The sequence below is a fragment of the Talpa europaea genome (genome assembly GCF_964194135.1).
Source record: "Talpa europaea genome assembly, chromosome: 3".
Lineage (NCBI taxonomy): Eukaryota > Metazoa > Chordata > Mammalia > Eulipotyphla > Talpidae > Talpa > Talpa europaea.
Genome location: NC_140069.1, coordinates 137,883,281 through 137,905,515, shown reverse-complemented (window position 1 = coordinate 137,905,515; position 22,235 = coordinate 137,883,281). Strand labels below are relative to the sequence as shown.

General features: G+C 45.1%; 1 protein-coding gene across 1 annotated transcript in view; it reads right to left on the bottom strand.

The window, feature by feature from the left end:
• The window catches only part of LRGUK (leucine rich repeats and guanylate kinase domain containing), a gene marked incomplete at both ends in the record, with an annotated part of 92,964 nt that overhangs the window by 26,487 nt on the left and 44,242 nt on the right, over nucleotides 1-22,235 (bottom strand). Inside the window, 5 exons of the mRNA XM_084230647.1 lie at nucleotides 5,964-6,340; nucleotides 11,082-11,177; nucleotides 11,715-11,916; nucleotides 13,879-13,992; nucleotides 17,522-17,618. Coding sequence (XP_084086773.1) covers nucleotides 5,964-6,340; nucleotides 11,082-11,177; nucleotides 11,715-11,916; nucleotides 13,879-13,992; nucleotides 17,522-17,618 — 886 coding nt within the window. The remainder of the gene's footprint in view (nucleotides 1-5,963; nucleotides 6,341-11,081; nucleotides 11,178-11,714; nucleotides 11,917-13,878; nucleotides 13,993-17,521; nucleotides 17,619-22,235) is intronic.

Genomic DNA, 22,235 nt, shown 5'->3' with positions numbered 1-22,235 from the left:
GAACTAAGCAGTTAACTTCATTTATAGACATACTGTGCTAGATACTATGTAAATACAATAATTTGAAGTGGAATTTGTATTATCTTTTATAGTAAAAGATTTTCATGGTTGTCATGGGGCAAGAGGAAAGGAAATCATCTGAGTATTTTATAGAAAACACTACTGATCATTGTCTGGAAGTTTTGTTTTTTTAGCTTTACTTAATAACACTCCATATTATTCATATGCATATGAATTCTGTATAGATCTTATTCAAAGCCCTAATATTGACAAAGCATGTAATGAAAACACAGTGGATCCTTCCTGGATGGCTCCAGAAAAGAATCCATGGAAATCATGCCAGCCCATCCCACCTCACTTGCAGGTGTCTGGCCAGGAGGCCTCTAAGAGCAGCACGCTGGAGATGCTCTAGAGTGCTAGGGCGGGGTGTGAGCTACACTGCGCACCCCATTCAGGGGGTCATGATTAGTATTTTGAAAAAATGAGTAGAATTGGAAAGATCAGAGGGTGTCACTGTAGTGAAGGTATTTTATGATACCATTGTTTCCTGTGTGTCTCTGTGTAGATCATGATATCTTAAAATGCATTCCTGTTTGTGGATCTTGGACCAGAAAGTTTGAAAGCCACTGGTCTCCTGAGTACTAACCACATGCAGTTTTTTAGTACTTTGTAACCAAGCTCTGCATTTAATAAAACAGACTGCTGGGTTCTTCAGAGCTAGGAAAGCTAGTAGTAGCGAATGGATGGTTGATCATAGAAGGAGCCTTTAAGTTCATCTGGCCCGGACACCCACTTAACATATGGAGGTTTTCTGTCAGAGTCCCATTCTGGAGCACAGCCTGCCTCTTCCTCACTACACAACTAACTCTTCGAAAGTTCTTCATTTTGCCAAATCGAGATTGAACAGAAGGCTGCTGCTTTCACATGACAGCTTTCATGTGTGTGAAGTTAGTTCTATGTAACTTTTTCTGAATAACCACAGAGTTATTACAGAGAAATCTAAAAAAAATACACGAAAATAATCACCCATTATCTGACCCAGAGGCACCAGCTTGGGACCTTCCCGGTTACGCCCCCTTCCCCCGACTTCTGGACATGCCGCACATCACTCTCCTCTGCATGTCCTCCCGCATGATTATCACGGAAGACCCCCTCCCAGCATATGGCTGATTCGTGACCTCTCCCCAATAACTTATTACTTAATCCCCATTAGATGGCAAGATTCTCACCTTAATATAAACATTCTGTACATGAATTCTCTATGATAATTCTTGGATGAGAATTACTGGGTTAAAGCTTATGCAAAATTGTAAGATTTTGACAAACACTGTCCCATGGACCCCCCCAAAAGCTGTGTCCACTTGCTTTCTCACAGATGACACAGAAAGTGCATCTACTGCTAACTCGGGAACAGGCTTTAGTTTGCTTCCCATCTTTGCAAGTTTGGTGCCCCCCAAAAGTCTATTCTGTTTAAACCTGTAGAGAGAGTAAAAACTTTTGACATATTTATTGGCCACTTTTATTTCCTCTTTTGTGAATCATCATGCCCTTTGTCCTATCGTCTTTTGAGATCTGAAAGTCCATTCAGCTCTTTAAGCATTCAGAGAAAGCTGTTCTGCCCAGTGGAACCATTATCTCTGCTGACTTGAATACAAGCTTCCAGAAACTTTTAGAAGCTAAAGACAGTCTTGGCTAGTGCAGTGAAGTCCACAATGTGGTGGTGTTTTTTTTTTTTTCCCTGTAAGGATCACTTTTCTGAGGAACATATCTAGCGGAAGTAACAGGAATTTTGTAAAGGTAGATGGGAAATCACAACTTTTAAATATTTATAGCATATAGCCTACAATTAAAAATCAGAAATAGCAGTGAAAAAAATTTCACCAGAGAGATGATCTTTTCTATTCCTTTACTTGGACCACATCCAAAGTGTTGTCTAGTTGCACTGAATCTGATTTACCCCATAACAAAGCCACAGGCAACAAGAAACTCAGACCACCCTGGATCACCAGGAGGAAGCTGCAGCATCCCCCAAGTCAAACGAAGGGAAATCTGGTTCTCATTTCCCTTTAACACCTTAATGAAAATGTAACCCAAAAATGCCTTAATGAATTTCACATATGTCCAAAGAAGAACTCAGGTAAATTTCTAGAGTTAGAAACTGAGGTACTGGTACCTCAAAAATGTCCCATATCCAGTTCATTAGGAAGACGGGTAGTTATCATTCTTCCTCTGTCACAACCTGCCTTCTTTGAGTCTGTCTAATCCTGCTACAACTTCTTCCAAACCCTTACCATTTGGCCAGCACCACTGCATAGCTTCCCAGTTATTCTTCCTGCTTCCTGTGTTGCTCTATTTAAATTTATCCTCTATACTAACTTGACACAAATGCCTCTAAAATAAAAGTTTAATCATTCAGTGGCTCCCCATTGTTAGAAGATCACGTTTCCAAGATCATTAGCACAGCACAGAAGGACTTCTGTGTTAACATACATCTCCTGAGGTGTGATGCTTGCTCTTGGCTCTATGCTCAGGCCACCCCACTCAAAGGAAGCTTGGCCTCTGGCTGCTAATTCTTCTGCAACCTCAGGAATTTAGTTGAAGGATAACCTACTATCCTTGAAGTGTTTTCTGAGCCAATTCTCACATCCCAGGCTGAAGTTGGCATACTTCCTTCATATCTTTGTCACATTTTGGAAAAGTTTAGTAGATTTTCATGTCTATTTGATGATAACCTTGGCCTAACAGGCTGGTTGCCCTAATCACGTGGTGTTGTAATGAACCCTCCTATGTCTCTCTTGATAAGAGCTTCCTCATCATCTTACTATATGTGGCGATTATCACAGTGTATGGCGCATAGCAAGTGCTCAATTAATGCTTGTTGGACAACTAAAATAACTTCTAAAGATAAATCAATATGCTTTAAAAAAAAAAACAAAAACTTTTTACTTCCATCTTGAACAAACCAGCTCAATGAGAAGGTAATGACTAGTGTAGCCCAGACTCATTTTACAAGAAGATTCCTGCATCCTGGAGTTTTAAAATAGCAGTTTCTTCTACTGTATATTGGCATACATACAATATTGTGGACACCTATCTTGTGAGTAAGCTAAAATTCACTTACGCATTTAGTCCTCAATGACCCTATAAATGCAGGGTGCCCACCTCAGTTTAGCACGCTGCTGTCTACATGTCTCATGCCTCTCGAAGAGGTAAATTTCTGGGACGGGGAAGGGATACATTCTCCATGCGTCCTAGTGATGGGTCCCACGGGTGTGTCTAAATACAACCCTGTCCCGTGTTGCTTGGTTTGAGAATAAGCACCTGACCCCTTTCGGGCCCATCTAAGTTTCCCTGATTTCTTTTTTGTATCTTAAGATCAAAAGAACATGTGAGCTAATCCCTTTTCAGCAGTGGGAGCTGCCAGATGTAAAACTTGACAGCTGTTGGTGGCCACATTCCTGCCATTTGCAGAATGTGATAGTTATTTGCATCAAAGAAAATGAAGCCAAGAGGGAAAAAGAAATAGATGGCAGATGACAAGAGTCCAGGTTATGTTCCATAACTGGTCCCCAAGTTTTCTGGGCTCTGACGCCTCTGGTTGTGTGAGATATCCCACCCCCTTCACATAAACTGGCTCAGCCTGGACGCTTGTCATTTGCCAGTGAAAGAATCGTGATGGGATGAATAGATAAATGAAGAAGTGATTCGCCCGAATCTTCTCCTCCCTGATTCTTCCAACCGATTCATCCAGATGGTTTGGCATAATGAAGGCATGGGCTAATTTACATGAGGCTCCTATTCAGAGCAGGAAGGTATTCATTCTGAAATACATTTCAAACAAAAGTAAGTTTCAGGCGCTCTATGCCAAGGCAAATCTAAAGCGTTCAGTCCCGGCCTCGCGCGCGTCAAGAACGTGTCCGCTTTCCTTCAAAAGACTCTCACAAATTGACTGTGGGTTTGGAATCCCCATGGGGGAGACTGCGAAGGCTTCTCTTTAGATTTCTTTTTGCCTCTGGATCTCTTGAACAGTGCAAGAGGCAGGAGAGAATTTTCTAATTGAGAAATGATTTTTCCGAATGATGAGAACAAAACCAATGGCGGTCCCGGCCCAGCTCCAGCCAGGTGGGGGCTCCCGCTGGCCTTCACGGGAGTCTGGACACGAGTGCCCCTCGCTGACGCCACCGCCAAGATGGGCACTCTCGGTTGGCAGTGAAGGGGCTACTTGCTTTTCCAGGCTGCCTTGGTGAGGCACGAAAACGCAGGCCACTGCCACCTGAGAGCGCAGAGGCTGGCAGCGCTGGCTGCAGAGGAAAGTAGGCGGCAGGCGCCACAGCTCTCTACTCTGTCGTCAGTGCTGCCCCAGGGGCACGGCGCTGGGGGCTCGGTGGCCCCTGTGTGGCTTACACCTTGGTGCTCTGACTGCCCCTGGCGCGCAGCCTTCCCTTCCGGCTGCCCTGCTCCTCGGCTGGCACCTGCTGCTGGGGCGCGCCCGGGCTTTGGTCCTGCGGTGCTGGCCCGTGTTTGTGGGGACGCTTCTCTTTGGTCTGCTGCCTGGAAGCACTGTCCCCTTGGGCAGCGCGCTCTCGGGCCTGACTGGGCCCCCGATGCGCTTGTGGCTCCTGGGTGGGGGCTGTGCCCCCCGGCTCTGCGTGGCTGGCAGCAGGTTCCCTCTTCTGAGACCTTCCCCGTCCCTTCTTGGGAACCTGCTCTTTTCTCCCCGGACCGCCCATGGGAGCAGCTCTGCCTGGCGGGGCCTCTGCAGGGGGCTTGTCACTCTGGAGAGGACTTGGGAGCGTTGGCTGATCATCACTGGGGGCGGTTTCCTTTCCTGGAGCTAATCCTCCAGAAGTCTCTCTCTTCGAAGATGGCCCTTTTTTGGACACAGCTGCCTGCTGAACGAGGTCGCTGGAGGGCAGCTTGGAATGAGTCTGTTTTTTGGAATGATGTCCTTTTTCCTTTTTCTCTTCCTGTGACTGGGGGTCTCTAGGCGGTGGCGCGGGGGGAGGTGGCTCTGGGATTCTCGGTGTGTGGGCTTTTCTCCTCTGGCTCTGGTGGGTGGGGCGAGGGTGGTGGGGCACCTTTGGGGGCGTCGGCTGACCCTGGGACTCTGGCTGCGAGGCGGTCCGCGCGCCGGGCACCGTCTTTCTCAGATGTGCTGGGGCTCTAGCTGTCTCGCTTTGGAGAGGGAGTTTTTTTTTTCTAGCACCCGCTGGCTTCCCTGGCTCTTGGTTTTGGGATGAAGGTTGCAGGTCTGGAATCTTCTGGCCGGGGGAGCGGCCTACTCTGGAAGCTTGCCTTTCCTTTGCAGGGCGAGATCCTCTGTTCTGAGGCCGCTGGCGTTCTGTGAAGGGCGTGGAGATGCGGGGGAGCCTGACCACCTGAGCCTCCTCTGGTGGCGGGCCCAGCGCCTGCTCCTGGACCGGGGGGCTGATGAGCGGGAGTTTCACTTCCCTGACTGTCTCCTCCTGGGCCTGCTGTGGACTGGGGCCTGCATGGGGAGGGCTGATGAGAGGAAGTTTACTGGGGTCTCCCTGGACCGGCAGAGGTCTGGGAGAAGGAGTCATGGTTTGATCCGAGGCTGTCCCCAATGCATCCTCCCTGCTGGGGGAGAGCAGCTTGGGGGTAGGCCTCGGACTCTGGAGGGGTGCAAGGACCCGGGGCTGGGGCAGCCTGGTGGGAGCCAGCCGGCTTTTGGGGAGCACAGTGGCTGGGGCTTCCCTGTCCTCCGTTTGGTTTGCATTTGTTGCGTCTTGGGCATGTGGCAGTTCCGGGTAAGGAGTGCCAGCCCTAACAACGTCTGCCTTTGGGGCTCCCTCCTCTAGAGGTTGTTGCGTGTCCCCATCAGGGTGGGAAGGATCTCTTGGAGGATCGTGATGGGAACTGGTGGGTGGCAGACTGGCTGACTCAGTTTCCTTATCCTGGGGTTTCTGGGGGTTGGGGGAGGTTGGGCCAGTGGGGGTTACCTTGGCCTCCCCTGATTCCTCATCGTGCTCTGGCTGGATGGTTTTTGGAGAAGGGTCTAATTGTTGAACATCCCCTCCCTTCTGCTTGGGGGATATGTCTTGAGTCTGCCGGGGAACAGCAAGTGCTGAGGAGCTGGACTGGGAAGGCGGCTCCTCTTCAACGTGGCTATTGGGAGGAAGCTCTTTGTGACGGGTTTCTCCCTCCTGGTTCTGGGAGGGGGCTAAGTTCTGATCTTCAGGGACATTTGCATGAATCTGCATTCCAGAGAGATGATCCGTGATCTTGCCATCTGCCTGCAGTTTCGCCAAGCGTCTTGGGGAGGGAACTAGGTGTGCTGGTACCCCAGAGGGTGTCTTCTTGCTAGTGGAAATGCCTGCTTTAATATAGAAAGATGTTAGCTGAAAGTATCTCAACAGGCACAGCCATGTAACTTTAGAAATTAAATGGGTCTTTCCCTTTGATGTGCAGAAGGCCTTGAATAGAATAAAACGGCACAGGTGAAGAATATAATCATGCCTTCTCCTTGGGGATACGGAAGGCCTAGAATACTCTTATTTAGTGGAACTTTGAAAAAATTTAGGCAACTGAAAATACGAGCTTTAATGAATAAACAGACTTACAGAATCAGAATTTATGTCTAGGCTTGTGAGTGGTAAGAGGAATTTCAAAGTGATTGAGATTTTAAAGGTTCACCACTTTAGGGATCAAGGCTGCTTTTGAGGGAAGAGAAGGGCATCTGAGCCAGATGCAGACCCACTCGTTTCCTTGTCTATCGCAAGCCCCTTAAGACTGAGGAGTCCAGTCGGGTTACTAGTACCTCAGCTGGCACTCATAAGTAAGTGATGAAAGAGAGAATTAAATGTAATGGACTCATAAGGCACTATGGTTCAGAGAAGCCGCTCCTGAGGATCCGCCGTGTGGGCTGCTGTTCTGTCTCTACCCATCCCAAGGGCTACCCTTTCCCTCCAAGTCTGTCCTTTCAGAAATGGCAATGTTGATGCTGTCGGTGGGAGTTGCTTCCATTAATCACCATGAGAGTGAGTTCTCAGAGTGACTCTTGTGTCACAGACACAACCACCCCCAGCAGACACTTGTTTAGGAAAGAAGCTCTGTGATGCTCTGATGGCCCAAGTGTCATCGTAAGCCAGTCCAAAGGGCATAGCTCTGCACTGCTAGAGGTTGGAGTGGCACACCTGCCTGGAACAGGCTTGAAGAAACTGTTCTTAGCTCATTTGGGATAAGACCTGATACTCGGAGAGAGCAAACCATCCCCCACAAAGCAGGATGAGCTTGGACTACTCCAGGTTCACACTAATCCACCTATTCTGGGTGCATACCTGGTACATCAATCAGAAAAGGGTGGGAACAAGGACAAGCTCGCCCTTGACAGGGTTTCTGAGAGGGTATCCTATTCATTCTTACCTCCCTAGTTTACAAGAGTTATGAATGAGAAACTGATTTAGTCAAGAAATAAGGTCATGAAAAAAATATAAGAACAATGTAGACTGGAGAAAGTTATTAATGGATACAGAAGTTTCTGTTTGGGGTGATGAAAAATTCTGTAAATAGGTAGCGGTGATGGTTATACCACATTGTGAATGTAATTAGTGCTGTTAAATTGTACACTTAAATTGGTTAAAATGGCAAGTTGTATTTTTAACACAATAAGAAATGATAATATAAAAACAGTGAAACCCAAAACTGAAGATTGCTTTACCTGTAGGCTCTCCTGGTTTCCTATAATCAGACTTACAAGGATTTTTTTTAACAAGTCACACAATTTGGCAAATAATACCATGCCCTTTATTAGTGATAAAGGTACCACTGTGGATTGGCAAATTGCTCAGTTTCCCCATTTGATGCATCACCATCTTCTATCATTAGTCAGAATTTTGAATACTGATTTGCAAATAACTGTACGATCTTTATAGCAAGGAACATGTGGAGGGGGCAGTCTGGTGTGGGGGAGTAGAGGTGGTTTGGGGGCACACACCCTTGACCCAAGGGAATCCTGGTGCTGAGCTCCTCCACTTGATTGGAGACCTTAGCAAGGAGCACTGCAAAGAAAGCACTCCACATACACTCTCCCTATACACACAATAGATCTGCACTGGACCCATTACATGCCCCCACAGAGAGGTGGGAAAAGGAGAACCAGACCTCTGCCAGCTTGCCCAGCTGTCCAACTCCATGCCCCTCCTTCCCACTGACAACTCCTCCCTAGCTGGAGGCACTTAAGGTAGTCTGCAACACACACACACACACACACACAGGCATAAATGCAGCACAGCGCCACCTGCTGGAAAATTCAAAGATAAGCAACTTAGTTGTAGTTTAGATTAAAAAAAAAAGCTAGAGATAAAGTAGCAAAATGGGCAGAAAGAAAAAAGTAACACCTGGCATCTTGAGAGCTCAAGGACAGAACAACTCTCTAGAACCAAACTCAAAGGTATGGAAGATTATATCTCCCTACCAAATTGAGAATTCAAAATAGCAATTGTGGAAAACTCAGAAAAGCAATTTAAGTAGTTCAAGAATAAAATTAACCAGCAGAAGGTCAAAATTGAAGCCTCAATAAATGAAATCATGAGGGCTATAAAAAAATTTAATGACCTAAAAGAAAACATGAACAGCCCCATCAAGAGTAAGGAAATTGAAACAGTAAGCAAAACCCTCCCAAAAAAGAAAGTCCCAGGACCAGACGGCTTCACTTGTGAATTCTATCAAAATTTCAAAGAAAGAGTAATACCTATAACTTCTCAAATGTTTCCCAAAACTTGAAAAGGAAGGAAAGTTTCCAAACAATTTTCATGAAGGAATGAAACATCATTCTCATTCCAAAACCAACAAGGATATAACCAAAAAAAACAAAACCAGACTAGTGTCTGATGAACTTACATGCAAAAATCCTCAACAAAATACTAGTAAACGGCTTCTACAATATGATGAGGTAGGAGCCATTCCACAGAAAAGGGATAGTCAACTGCAAGCCAATTAATGTGACCTAGTCACGTGAAGAAAAGACAAAAACCATGTTTATTTCAATAGATGCAACAAAAGCATTGACGAGACTCAACATCCATTTGTGATAAAAACCCTCAACAAAGTGTGTAGAGGGAACATAACTCAATATAATGAGAAACCCACAGCTGACATCATAGCTAACGGTAAAAATCTACAAGAACCCTTCCCAGATGGCGACTTTCAGAGGCGTCCTCTGTGCTAACAACTGCTTTCCTCAGTGATTCAGAACCAGGCAGGCTCAGGGCACTGACTCGTGTTTACCCAAACCCACAGGGGCTGATTTAAAAGCCAGAACACCAATTTATTAATTTACAATGGGAGATGGCCTGGTTCAGGGAGCGGGGCAGGGTGTTCTAACGTAGGAGGCAGCCCCCACAGGGACAAGTCTGCCTTGGGGACCAAATTAAAGATCAGAAGGTTGCTGGGTGAGCAAAGATGTCAGATTTCCTCAAGAGAAACTTCCACGGAGCTACAGAAGCCTCATTAAAGACGTGGCACAGCTCCACCATCACAGCTTTCTAAAGAACCGAGCCTCGTGTGGAGATTCTGAGCTGCTGGATAAACATGCCGCACGGTCCTAGCTTAACGGCCCCAGCCCCCTAGTGGGCTGAGCACAGGCCTCCACTAAGGCTGTTTTCAACAGGGCACACGTTCCTCAGGCTGGGCCCCTGTGTCCTGTGGGACATCCAGAGAAGGAAAACCTCGGTCATTATCTGTTGGTTGTTACCAGTTTCATCCTGACCTGGGGAACATGTGTCAAATGCAAAACAGCACAGTGAGTTTGCACTCCGGCCAAACCATGCCCTGGCCCGCCCCAGCCTGGCCAGGATGCAGACAGGCAAGCACAACTCTCCGTGGCTCAAGAGTCACAAGAGCGGAAGCACAGGCATAAACAAAGCTGCAGAACCCGTGATGCACAACGGAAGAGGTGGGAGCTGACACCTCCAAGCCTCAGTTCTGTGAACCAACATGGCCTCCATGGCAAGGGCCGCAGCTTAACATTTAACAATAGGCGACATGTGTATGAGGTTTACTCCATTGGGCACCCTCTTTTTAAATTATGGTGGTAAAATACACATGTATAATTTCCCGGCTTCACCATTTTCTAACGTATAGCTCAGTGGCATCAAGTTCATTCACATTGTTGTGCAACCATCACCACTACCCAACTCCAGAAACCGAACCTCAGTCCCCTCAAACACTATTCCCTATTTTCCCCTCTGCCTCCAGCCTACCTTTTGTCTACTATCCTACCTTTTGTCTCAGTTTAATGACTCTAGACACCTTCCATGATGGAATCATATAGTACTTACGGTTTTGTGACTGTCTTAATTTGCTGAGCATAATGACCTCAAGGCTTACATTGTTGTAGACTCAGAATTTTTCTTTAAGGCTTAGTATTTCATTTTGTCTATACAGCACATTTTTTCTGTTGGTGGACACTTGGGTTGCTTCCACCTTTTGGCTCTCTTGAGTTATGCTGCTATAAATCTGGGTGTGCAAAAGCCTGTTGAAGTCCCTGTTTGCAGTTCATTTGGGTGGACACCCAGAAGTGAGGCTGCTGGGTCACATATAGTAATTCTATCCTTGACACCTGAGCAGCCTGCCCGAGGGAGCAGCAGGACCAGGACCAGGCTCATGCCCTCTGAGCGGAGCTCCTCTACTGTACTGTGTGGTACAGCATTTTGAGGTCTGGGGCAATGCAAAGAAAAGGGGACAGGAGTGTCTTGGACAGAAGCAACACAAAATACAGACCTGCTGGGCAGAATACTACTTTGAATCTGTAAGGGAGCCAGGCTTCTGGAAGTCTGACTTCTGAACCACGGGGCTGACCCTTCCTACCGTGAACTCCAAGGCACCGCTCAGCATGTCCCCAAGGGGCATGAGTTCTGGTTACTGAGAAAAGCAGAGGGACAGGTCTAGAAGACTGACTTGGACAGCTCGTTTGTGGGGACCATGCCCCAGAGGAAGCGTAGGGACTCCAGGGCTAGAAGCAGATTCTACCCTGTTGAGGAGTATCCACCCAAATAACTTGCAGATTAGCTTTCCATTCCATAGGGGAAAATTGTGGCACAAAAGGAATAAGAAAGTACCTGTAGTGGGAGCCAATGTGTTGGCTGTTTCCTCAGACAACCCCAGGTATTCTCTCACGAGCTGACTCAGATGTTGGTAGGCGACATCCAGGTCATCTGCAGCAAATGCAAGAGTATGCCTTAAGGCAGCAGAATCATACCAGAACGGTCCATGTGTGACTGCTGGTGGGATGGTTTTGGCTACATTTAATTTTATGAATGGGAGGCGGGGTGCAGAACCCAAGAATGTGATATGACTCCTGTGATTATGTGATAAGGCAAAGGGGTTTTTCCAGATGTAATTAAGGTTGCTTGTCAGCTCGAGTTTGGGCTGATCAGAAGGGAGGTTCTCCAGGGGAGTCAACTTTCATCACAGAGAGCCCCACAAAAGGAGAATCCTCTTGTAGTGGAAGAAGAAGGCAGAGACTTGAAGCTCAAGAGGATTTGATGTGTGGGTATTGACTCAAAAGCGAAGAAGCTGCATGGGTAGGACCTACGCGCAGCCTGAGGGAACCGAGGGCAATGCAGCCTCAGGACGTCAGTCGTACAATCATGAGAAACTGCACTCTGCCAGCAGGAAGCAGGTGCGCACCAGGCAGTGGATTTTCTCCCCAGTGGCCTTACATTTCAAAAATGAAATTCGAAGTCACTGACCTGCATTGATTACTGCATCAAAAAAGCCTGGGAATGTCTGATTAATTTTGATATATAGGTCCACTCTGGAGACCGCAAATTCGATCTCTACACGACTGAATAATCCTTTTCTCCGCAAGTATCCCTCATATTTTTTCTTATTCATGGGTACCACCATGATATACCGAGGCTCAAAGTAGGAGTATTTCAAACTTCTTACACCCTATGCATTTAAAGAAAAGATAATAAATCAGAAATAGATAAAAGAAATTCAGAAATCATCCCAGAGACATCTGACAATGTAGGTATATTGGGTTGCAGAGGTTTTTTATCTGTATAATTAGCTATTTTCCTATAAAAATCTCAAAGTTGGATTATTTCTCTCTGTTCATCAAATATTAAATTGTCAGTGGAACAATTCATTCTAACTGGTTCTCCTCTAGCTCACCGTGCTAATGAATATGCTAAAAAAGAAAATTGCTAGCTACAGATAGGTACATTTCACAGTGGCATTGCACCTTTGTTACTGGAAAGTAATTGCAGTTCTACATTTCAAAAGGTAACCAAGCAGCACCAGAGACAGGCCTTACCAGACAGAAGAGGCTCCTCCTCAGTGCCCTCTCATGGAGACCTGGCTCGCTTCTACTCGGTCTCACAGCCTCTTCCCAGAGCAGGGGAGTGGCCAGTTCACCTTCCCCTGGAGCTCACAGCATGAAGCAGTGACAGGCAGGGGGAAGCAGAGCTGCAGAGCTGGGTGGTGACTGTGGCTTTGGAGACCACTCCATGCAAACCCTGCAGGTTCCCTCAGTACTGGTTCCCTCATCCGGGAAACACAAGGGTTGTGCTAAGTGGACTCTGAAGACCCTCCCGCCTCTACCCTGTTCTCAGTACTTTAACTCAGTGTTCAAAAGTTTTAAAAACTTCCGGGGGAAGAAAAAGATACTCTTTTCAAACAGTTTCTGGGAGAATGACTGACAAGAGCAGTTGGGGGAAATGCCCACGCCGAGGACAATGCAGGAGAGAAGGCCCGGGTTCCACACGCAACCTCCTGGAAATGAGGACGAGGAAAGCAGCGGGGCAGAGGCCAGCTTTAGCCCCGAGGAGCGGGGAGAGGCAGCTCGGGCTCCTGTGCTCTGTCCAGCTGCAGGCGCCTGACTCTGCCTTGTCCAAGGAAGACATTTTGGCAGATAATCAAAACAAAACGCCTTGTTAGTATAGAAACAAAGAAACCTTCTTAAAGGTGCAGTAAATTGCAGAAAGATGAAAATTGTAGAATTTTGAAGGGAAGAAACATGGACGAAACATCACAGGTGTCCATGAACTAGCAACGCCGCTGCCAATCCAAGGCATCAAAAAGGAATCGCAGCCTCCTCCCTGCACCGTCACTGAGTAACATTTCTAAGATTTGGAGTCCATAGTAAAGGACCCGCCTGAGCTTTGTCCTTTAGGTTTGGTCTAATGGAATCATTTCTATTTTAACTTTTCTGATGATGACAGTGTTCATGAAAATTTTAATTTCTAAATGTGTCTTTTGCCATCTCCCAGAAGATGACTTGAAAAAAATGAACTGTCTAAAGACTGCAAATATTTCATAAAGCTATCTATTTTTGAAACAAATGAATGAACTAGTCATGCCGTTACCCTCTCTTCATTTTGGAGAAGAGTCTGTTAGAGAAGATCCCAGGGGAAAGACGGGATGTTGAGACAGAGAGAGAAGTCCCCTGAAATCTACGAGTCTAAATGGCTAAAAAGTGTAAGGAATGCTGCCCAGGGAGCCGGCAGAGTCAAGTGACAGCACAGTCTGCGGAGAGGGACAAACAAGGTCAACTGCAGGGAGCTGTGTGGAGAGCCCCACCCCGTCAGCAGCAGGCTTTATCTGTTAGCACTTTATATAAATGGAGACCATGGTCTGTAACAAAAGGGATAGTGCAGGGAGGGAGTGGTGAGGACGTAAATCCTGAGTGGCAGTTTTACTCGAAGGATATGTGTGCTTTCTTGTACTCTAATTCCTGTCATTCAGGTCTTCATGAGTCCTGCTTCCCACATTCCAATGATGCACTTGAACCTCACGGTACATGGCGTTCCTCCTGTACCCAGCGACGTGCTGCCTGCACACTATAGTCCCCTCCCTCACCCCAATACACACACACACTTAAAACTGGTTGACTGAGTGAAAAGCACGTACCTCTATTTCCATATGGATACAGCTCGCCAGCCCATCTCTTGCAATACCTTCTACCGTGTCTCTATTGAGTCCGTAATTGTGGTTGCCGTAATTAAATGTGAGGATGAATTTCCCCTGAAATCAAAGAATTACAAAGTGTCCTAGAACAGCTGCCATCATGGAATTTAATGTAAAATTGTTGTCTGCCTTACATTATAGGATTGCATAAAGCCCAAATACTAGCAATTAGATGAGGGTGACAATAGGTTTACGAAACTTAGTATCACATTGTGCTATAGAAATATATTCAGCATCCCAGGCTGACCCCCTCCCCCAGTTTTTTTTTTGGGGGGAGGAAACTGCTGAAGGCACTGAAGCTTGTGATAGAACAGATCACTTTGCGTGCTACTCTCTGCCAAAACAGCACCATAAACCTTCATTACTGAGCGAGAGAGAGAGCCAGGCTAATAGTTTGCCCTTTGCCTCAACCATTTCTGTTATGCCAACATGCCAGATAGCCCAGAAAAAGCTTCCATTCTCAAAAGTCTTGCCTTTCTAGATAAGCCTGAAGGCCATGAATTATAGGGATATTCTAAAACCTTTGCATCCTGAGATAAGCTATGACAAAACGGATGCATCCTCTTCTTCCTTATAAACAGAGCTCATTACTGAAATGTCCTCAGATGTTATTCAACAGAATTGTGCATGCCCTAGCGTCACCTGAAGTCTAAACACTGCCTTCTCTCCATATTCTGGAAGTCTAGGTCTTCCGAAAGCTGCGCTCCCTTGCAAGAAATGAAAGTAAAAGCATCACTCTCAAAATAGTGACTTTTTCCTTGACACCATTATATTTATGAAACCACCAGGAATAGTCTAGAGTGGGAGGCCAATGACAATAGAAAAGACAGAAGAAAAATGTAGATGACCTTGAGAATGGACTCCCTATTCATGGGACTTTGAAATGAACCTTGGAAGTGTAACCCTCTGAGGCCCCATGAATCGCATCAAGAGGTAGCAGCATTACTAAGAGCAGTAGTGGGGAGGAGTCTTTTATGTCCCCCGTGCCACTGTCCCCCAGATGTGCTGACATCTGTGTGGATGGGGGATGGGTTATCTGTCAGGGGTGGTACTAGAAGACCAAGAGACATAGGGTGACTTTTGTGGAGTGGTGGGTAGATTCTGGGGAACGTGTCTGCTGTGGATGTTAAGGAAAATCCCCTCACCCCATAATTCAACTCATTTGCTATGACTCAGCCTGTCTTCCAAGTCAACCACTCTTCAGATATATGCTGTGGATCTGTTTACCTCTGTGCATAAGGGCCTTCTCTGTGCACCCCAAAAATATTAGCCAGAAGGACAGAGAGCTGGGAGAATCTAGCCCCGTACCATATAAAAAATCCTGTTAAATGTTTTTTTAAGAATTGAGATGAAGTGCTTCCCTAACTTTCATTTCTTCCTCTCTACCAATTTCTTAAATAGGAATAATCCCATGCCAGAAACTTCCAGGTCGGTGATCTTGTCAACACAAGAGAGAGTTTTCTACAGGAGACTGTGTATACACCCTACGAAAAGGCTTGCATGTCTGTGGGCATGTGGGGAAGATTTGTGCCGAGCTGAGCCTGAAGGCCATGAATTAGAGGGCGATCCTAAAACCTAGGCTAGTGGTAGGTTTCAGGATAATAAAACTAAACCTGGAGGAGGGGAAAGTGTGTGGGTGTCCTGGTCAGAGTGGGTCGGTGTAGCTGTGCACAGCAGGTGTGTGTGGGGGGCAGGCCAGGGTTCTCTGTCAGTGAGAGGGGGCAGGCCCTCTGGATGGGCGTGACTGGTGAAGCTGACGATGTGTCACGAGGTGTCATCTGTCTGTCTCTCTCATGAAACAGTCTCAAGCTCATTTCAAGGGAAAGAAGGCAGAGGCAAAATTCCAGTGCAGGAAATGACATTATATTGAAATCATCTGTGTTAGCAGAAGGGGTGAAAACGAGGACTTCTCCAACACACGTGGGTTTCCGTAGAGCAAGGAAGAGTTTCAGACTAAATATACGATGGAGTGCAGTGATTTCCGAGATTAGGCGTTGAACCAGACAGGAGAAGGTATGGCGCGCTGGGAGCATATGCACTACTGAGAACAGATGCGCTGAACCAAGCAAAAGAAGTGCCTCAGCCTCTAACGAGAGAAATTAATGTTAGTCTGCGGACGAGTTATCTTTCAACTCCAAGAGTCCTAAGAGAATGCTTCTTGCTAATCTCAAGATGACCCCTCAAATCTCTATTCAGATAGAGGTTAGAAATAGAAGGTCCAGGATAGTCTTGGCACATGAACTGAACTACTAAAATAAAGGCCGAGGAGAGAAGGTTGTCAAGTGGTTCCAAGGTTCTTCTGACAAGGCCAGAGGGAAAACAGCCCAGGGATTCTAGAACTTTCTCGCTACGGTTTTTCTGTGAACGCAAAGTGCTATTCAGAATTAGACTGAAAATACCACAGAGCAGGTACCTCCATGGTTCACAGCACGGGTATTGGGCTCTACGCCAGTCTGCTATTTGAGGGTGGGGTAGTGAAGGGGGGGGGGGCGGGAGAAAGGGCTAGAGGGGAGAGGAGCTTTACCTATCAGAACATCCCTGGTTGGAGGGATGATCTTTTAAAAGCAGAAACACAGGCTGCTCATTAATGTGGCCCCAGAAAAAAAGACACTGGGGTGTAGTGTAGGTTTTGTTTGGTAGTAGAAGGGACGAGGATATAAACAAAAATAAGGCCAATGGTGAAAAGATCTACAAAAGGCCTACTGGCTCACAGGCAGCGAGGAAGATAGGAGGTGTTCTTTCAGGAGAGCTAACCTGGCACTGGAGAAGTGCTGACAGTAGACTAAATGCACAGGGGAGGGGAGCATTCCTGTTGTGGGGGAAGCTCCAGAAAGAACAAATACATTTTAAGAAAATGAACTCAGAGATAAGAGTGCTATGAATTAACCCCAAACAGTAGATTTATCAGTGTTTCAGGAACAAAAAAATCACATTGAACTAGACTGTTTGGAGCGCCTACAAAACAGACTAATAAGGGTAATGACCGTCCCCTATTAAAGAGCCAAACCTCAAAGCAACTAGGAATTTTCTCCCAAATAACAAACAGCTAGGTAGGCGTTCCATCTGCATTAAAATGCCCAGCCCCACAGACCATGGGCTTCTCAAACAGGGGTGGAAGGTCAAGGCTGTACTTGTAACTAGGATAAGCTAATGGGATGCACACAGCATGAGGAAATGGTGTTTAGGGTCACAGCAACTAGGAAGCACTAGAGACAGCAAACAGGAGTGGGGCCTGGCTAGGACACCCCAACCTGGGAGTGTGCAGTCCCAGCTCCTTGAGCATCAAATCATAACAGCAGCACCCGACAAACACCGGTCACAGGAACTTCTCATGATGTTTGCACCCCTATTTTCTTAAGCCATCTACTTACTGTTTTATTGGAAATTGTGCAATATTTTCGCCAAGATCCTAAAATAAAGCCATATTTGAAAGATGCAGTTTAGTGGTTTAAGAAAATCCATCTCCAATAAGAACACATCTCTCCTAACAAAATTTAATTGCTCTGTTTCTTAATACCCTTTCCTACTCTCGCCACCAGAGAACATGTATTTCTTGTACGACAGGAGTGAAGGAGCATCTTCTTACCATGTTTAGCATTTCATCAAAAACTTCTTGAGAGATAAAATGATAATCGACACGATCCCCTTCTCCAAAGTAAGGCGGTCTCGTGGTGTGACAGGCCCTGGGAACATACAACAGGTAAGCTCACCTCTGTGTTAAGATGGAATCCAAGACAACGGGTTCAGTGGAAAGTGCACTGGGAAGGACTGAGCTGAGCCAAGAATCATAAATCACAAGTAGCACATACTTGTGGAGTGGGAAAAGCACTACTGTTCTGAAGGACTAGACTATTCAGTTCTATGCTCTGGGGATTATACAAACGTTGGCTTGTTGACACCAAGTTTTTACTCATTGCAACTTACCAGCTTTTGTGCTGCTACATGACACCACATGATAACACAGTAGGAAGTGTGGCCTATTTATTACTCCTATTTCCCACATTTTTTGCCTTCTGGGAAGGCAAATTGATTTTTAGATTATCCTATGGCTTTTAAGATGGGGGATGAGCACAGGGAAATGCTTGACAGGTTACTTTATTCCTAACACAAGAAGCTTTGGGTAGGTGTTACTGTTTTTATTTTACAGATGATGAAGCTAAGGCACAACAATTAAGCAACACCAGGATGATTCCAAAGTCGATTCTTTTTCATATCACACTAAGAGCGTAACATCGCAACCTTGAAAGTCTCCCCAACTACAAAGTCAAAGAAATGTTTATAATTCATACCACTGCCCTTCTTCCATTATAAACAAGGAGCAACTGTACAGGTAAATTTTGAAGTCTTAACATTACATCCGAATTGCATACTTAGGAAAGAGAATGAGTTCTTAAGAGGAAGCTGTCAAAACACCGTGACATTTGTTTAGTTGTTGAACACACTGGCATATCTTCACACACCTTGGCAGAGACCTGAGACCCTCTGTTTACTGGAGCCCCTGACAGTCAGGAAAGATTAAGCCGTGACTTGGCATCCCCTTAGCTAAGCCTGTACACAGTGCAATGAATTTGCATTTCTCAACAAAAGAAATGTGCGATAGGGCTTTGCCCCCCCCCCCCGAATTTCCCGAAAAGACAAAGCAAAGAAGCACTTCAAAGCTTCTAGGGGGATAAAGAGATGGCTTCACTGACGTGGAGACTGCTGATGACAGACCCTGCAGAACCTTCTAGCAAGAAAGACCTAAGACAACCTGCAGTGTTTTGAATCTGTCATCCAATTTTCACATATGGAAACATTCGCTGTGTAGTGTGCCACCCAAATACGAACATTTTTAAAAGGAAATACTTCAGATCCAAAGCAACGTTTCACTAAATTTACTTAGGGGAAAAAAAAGATGCCAGATTTCAGACAAGGACATTTTCTTGGGCCATCACTTTCAATATCCTTCCTCTCCCCTGTCTAAATATAAAATTCAATGATAATTTACATTTCTGTGGGTTTATTATTTACCAATTAATTCACTAGTTAAAACATGGCAAATTAGTTAAATTATGGCTTGTAATGGGAGCCATATGCTGTCAGTTTCATGAAAGAGCCAGAATTGAGTTAGAGGTTAACTCTAGACTACAGTATGGGTCTTAAAAGTCGAAGGGTGAGATTGGACAGTCCAAAGGCCAACTCATGGGCCAGCTGACATCCTGACAAACCAAGTGCATGAAAAGGAGGAGATGATTGGGAGGGAAAGGAATCTGGAAGACCAGGCCTAAGAAGGTAATGGTAAATTACCCAGGGAAGCATAATAGAAACAAAACATATCTAAGAAGTTAGCAGGTGAATGAAGAATTTTCTTCAATGTGATTCAAAAGCATCTCAATTCTGGACCAGACTGCCTCAGGAAGTAATGAACTTCTTGTTACTGCAAACATTTAGGTAGAGGCTTGGCTGTGAACACATCAAATATAGCACGTCATATTGCAGGTAAGTGAACTCTTTTCATGGGTATCCACAAAAGCCCAGGTTTTCCTAGGATGTTCGGTAGGCAAATTAAATTGGCTCTAATGCTCAACGCAAATATGTTTCAAATCAGTGGCTGTCAATTTAAGAGATCACGAACACAGAAGGTTCTAATAACACTGTGTCTGAGTATCTAATTCCAGGAAACCACTATTCTGTCCACCTTCCATTAACTACATACTACTTTCCAACTCATACCATCTCTCCTGTAATTATATCCTTACCAGTCTCTTTATCTCGAGCCTTCCCCCCGCCCCCCCCACCCCAAGCCCTCTCTTAAACTGCTGACAGATTTTGCATCTAAAATGCAGCAATAATCATGATGCTCCTCCCCCCACCCCCGCTTAGCCCCTTTATGCATTTATCTTTCTGGTCTTATCTTCTGCCACCTCCATCTATACTTCATGCTTAGTCACAGTACATGTTCAGTCAATCAAATGAACTTGTTCCTTCTGGAATGCACACCTCTGTAAGTCCCACATCCCACCTGTCTTTTGCTTCTGTCACAGAGGTTCTTCCTTCCTGTCATCGTAGCACCCATTAAACTATCCTGTTAGAGACCACTTACTATCTGATTTTCATACTGGGCTGCTGTAAGCTTCCAGAAGGGAAGGCCCACGTCTATTTGTTTTATGGTTTTATCACAGACTCATGACACACAGATGCTCAATAAGCATTGACGGAGGGCCTAAAGAATAATTCCAGTTTGTCACATCTCTATAAACAAACAGATTAGGCTGCACTTACTTAAGTAGCTGGAGCTCATACCATCTCATTTAGCTAAACAGTGATGGTCTTTTACTTTATTGTACTATAGTACTGAAAGTAAAATAGATCTAGTAGTCAGTGTCATGGAACAGATTCTGAAAATAGAGATGGCTCTAAAAGAGCCACCTGAGGAAGAAGTAAGTTCTTTTGTGACTATTCTGACCGCACTCATGGCCTCGGCTCTTGAGGATGAACAGGCTCGGTGGCAGTGTGTCCTGCTTCCCTCATTACCCAGCACTCTTCAGGAAGCTACTATTGATGTTGCAACACTAAGTCTGGAAATTAATCGGACATGAAGACAAGACATGCGTATCACCAGGTCACTAATAATTAATACAGGTGAAAAAAGAACAATGAACCTACTTCTGAAACCAAGTAGAAACCTAAAACAAGAGCAAAATTTCCATTATACCAATATATGTTCTACCACTAAGTTGGGCTTTTGATATTTACTTATCTGGATCTGCATCTTAGCATGAGAAAATTTTGCCAAATATCTTAGTTTTGGTCAATGCAATCTGAAAAGGCAGGCAAAATGCCAGGAGAAAATGAAATAAACAGGAGAGAGAAAAGATTCAAGTGAATGGCAGACTAAGAACCTTTATAAATGCTTATCTGTCTCACCATGAGACGGTATGCATGCTTCTTGTTTAATTAAAAAAATCAATAATGTTTATGTTAGATAAAGAATAAAAGCTAAGCAAGAACAGTGACTTGCCCCTGAGGTTGTGCTTTGGTTTTATCATTTGTTTGAGCTAGAAAATTGTAGCATAGCTGGACTATGGTGGTGGACCGTGCATGTTTTGGTGATGGGAGTGCTATGGTAACATCTTAGGAAGGGGGCAATCCTAGACTTCCAAAATACAAACAACAATGTAAACCAATGTTTCTCAATAAATTATTTTTTAAAAAATTGCTGCATAGAGTAGTAACAGTACTACCTTACTTTCTCAATGGATGAAATTATCTAATATCCATGCCTCTATGGGATTCTTAGGGTAATATGCTATTGAACATCTCTGATTTCTGCCCCCAAGAAGATGCCCATTTGTGGGCCTGTGAGGGAAGGAGGTGAGTGGGGCAGTTAAGAACATCCTTCCAATCACCATAACAATAAATAGCAGGAACAGTAGTAACAACACAGAAGCATGTTAGGATTTTGCTTGACCATCTTGTGCTTCCACACAAATGGTGAACAACTCTACTTAAGGTCTGAGTTACCCCACTAGATTACAAATTTCATCAACACAGGACCTCACCAACCTTGTTCCCACTTCATATTCAGAGCCTAGCACATGGGGAGGACTCAATGAATATTTACTGGACTAATGAATGAATACAGGATGAATTTATCCTTTCAACTCTCCATAAACCCATCATTGGAGGTTGGGGAAAATCACCAATGTTATAAAAATTTCTCACTACATGTAGCATAGGACACCATTAATTCATTCATCTGTTCACTCACTTGACCAGTTAGTTCTCCATTTAATATTTATCAGATGCATATTAAGCCCTTGACCATGTACTAAGCACTGAGAACTTAATGGCGAGCCAAGTTGACATTGCTCCCTACCCTCATAGATGAGCAAAGAATACAAACAATGTGAAAAATCACAAGCTTGGTGGATAAGCATTCTAATAGGGAAAAATGCAGGGTTTATTGAAAATGAATAATCGAGCCTATCCAGCTAAGAATGTCAAGGCCAACTGGATCAGAGTCTTGATACTGGGTGAATCAACCCCTCAAGGTAACACATCCACCCCTGCCCACACACCACATCAGTCCAGTGTCCCCATCACAAATAGGAAGCACCAGACTACCAACCTTTTGCAACAAAATTGGTATCCCAGACATGAGAGGAATTCTAATCAGATAGAGCCTCGGTCCACCTCGTTTTGGTTTGTTAAAGGGTTCAAGTTTACATGTCAGCACAATAGTGAGGTTGCACACTCTGGATGGCCTTTGCCCCGCCACTTGATCTTTTAGAAAAGGCTGGGTACCCCGATATGAGCAT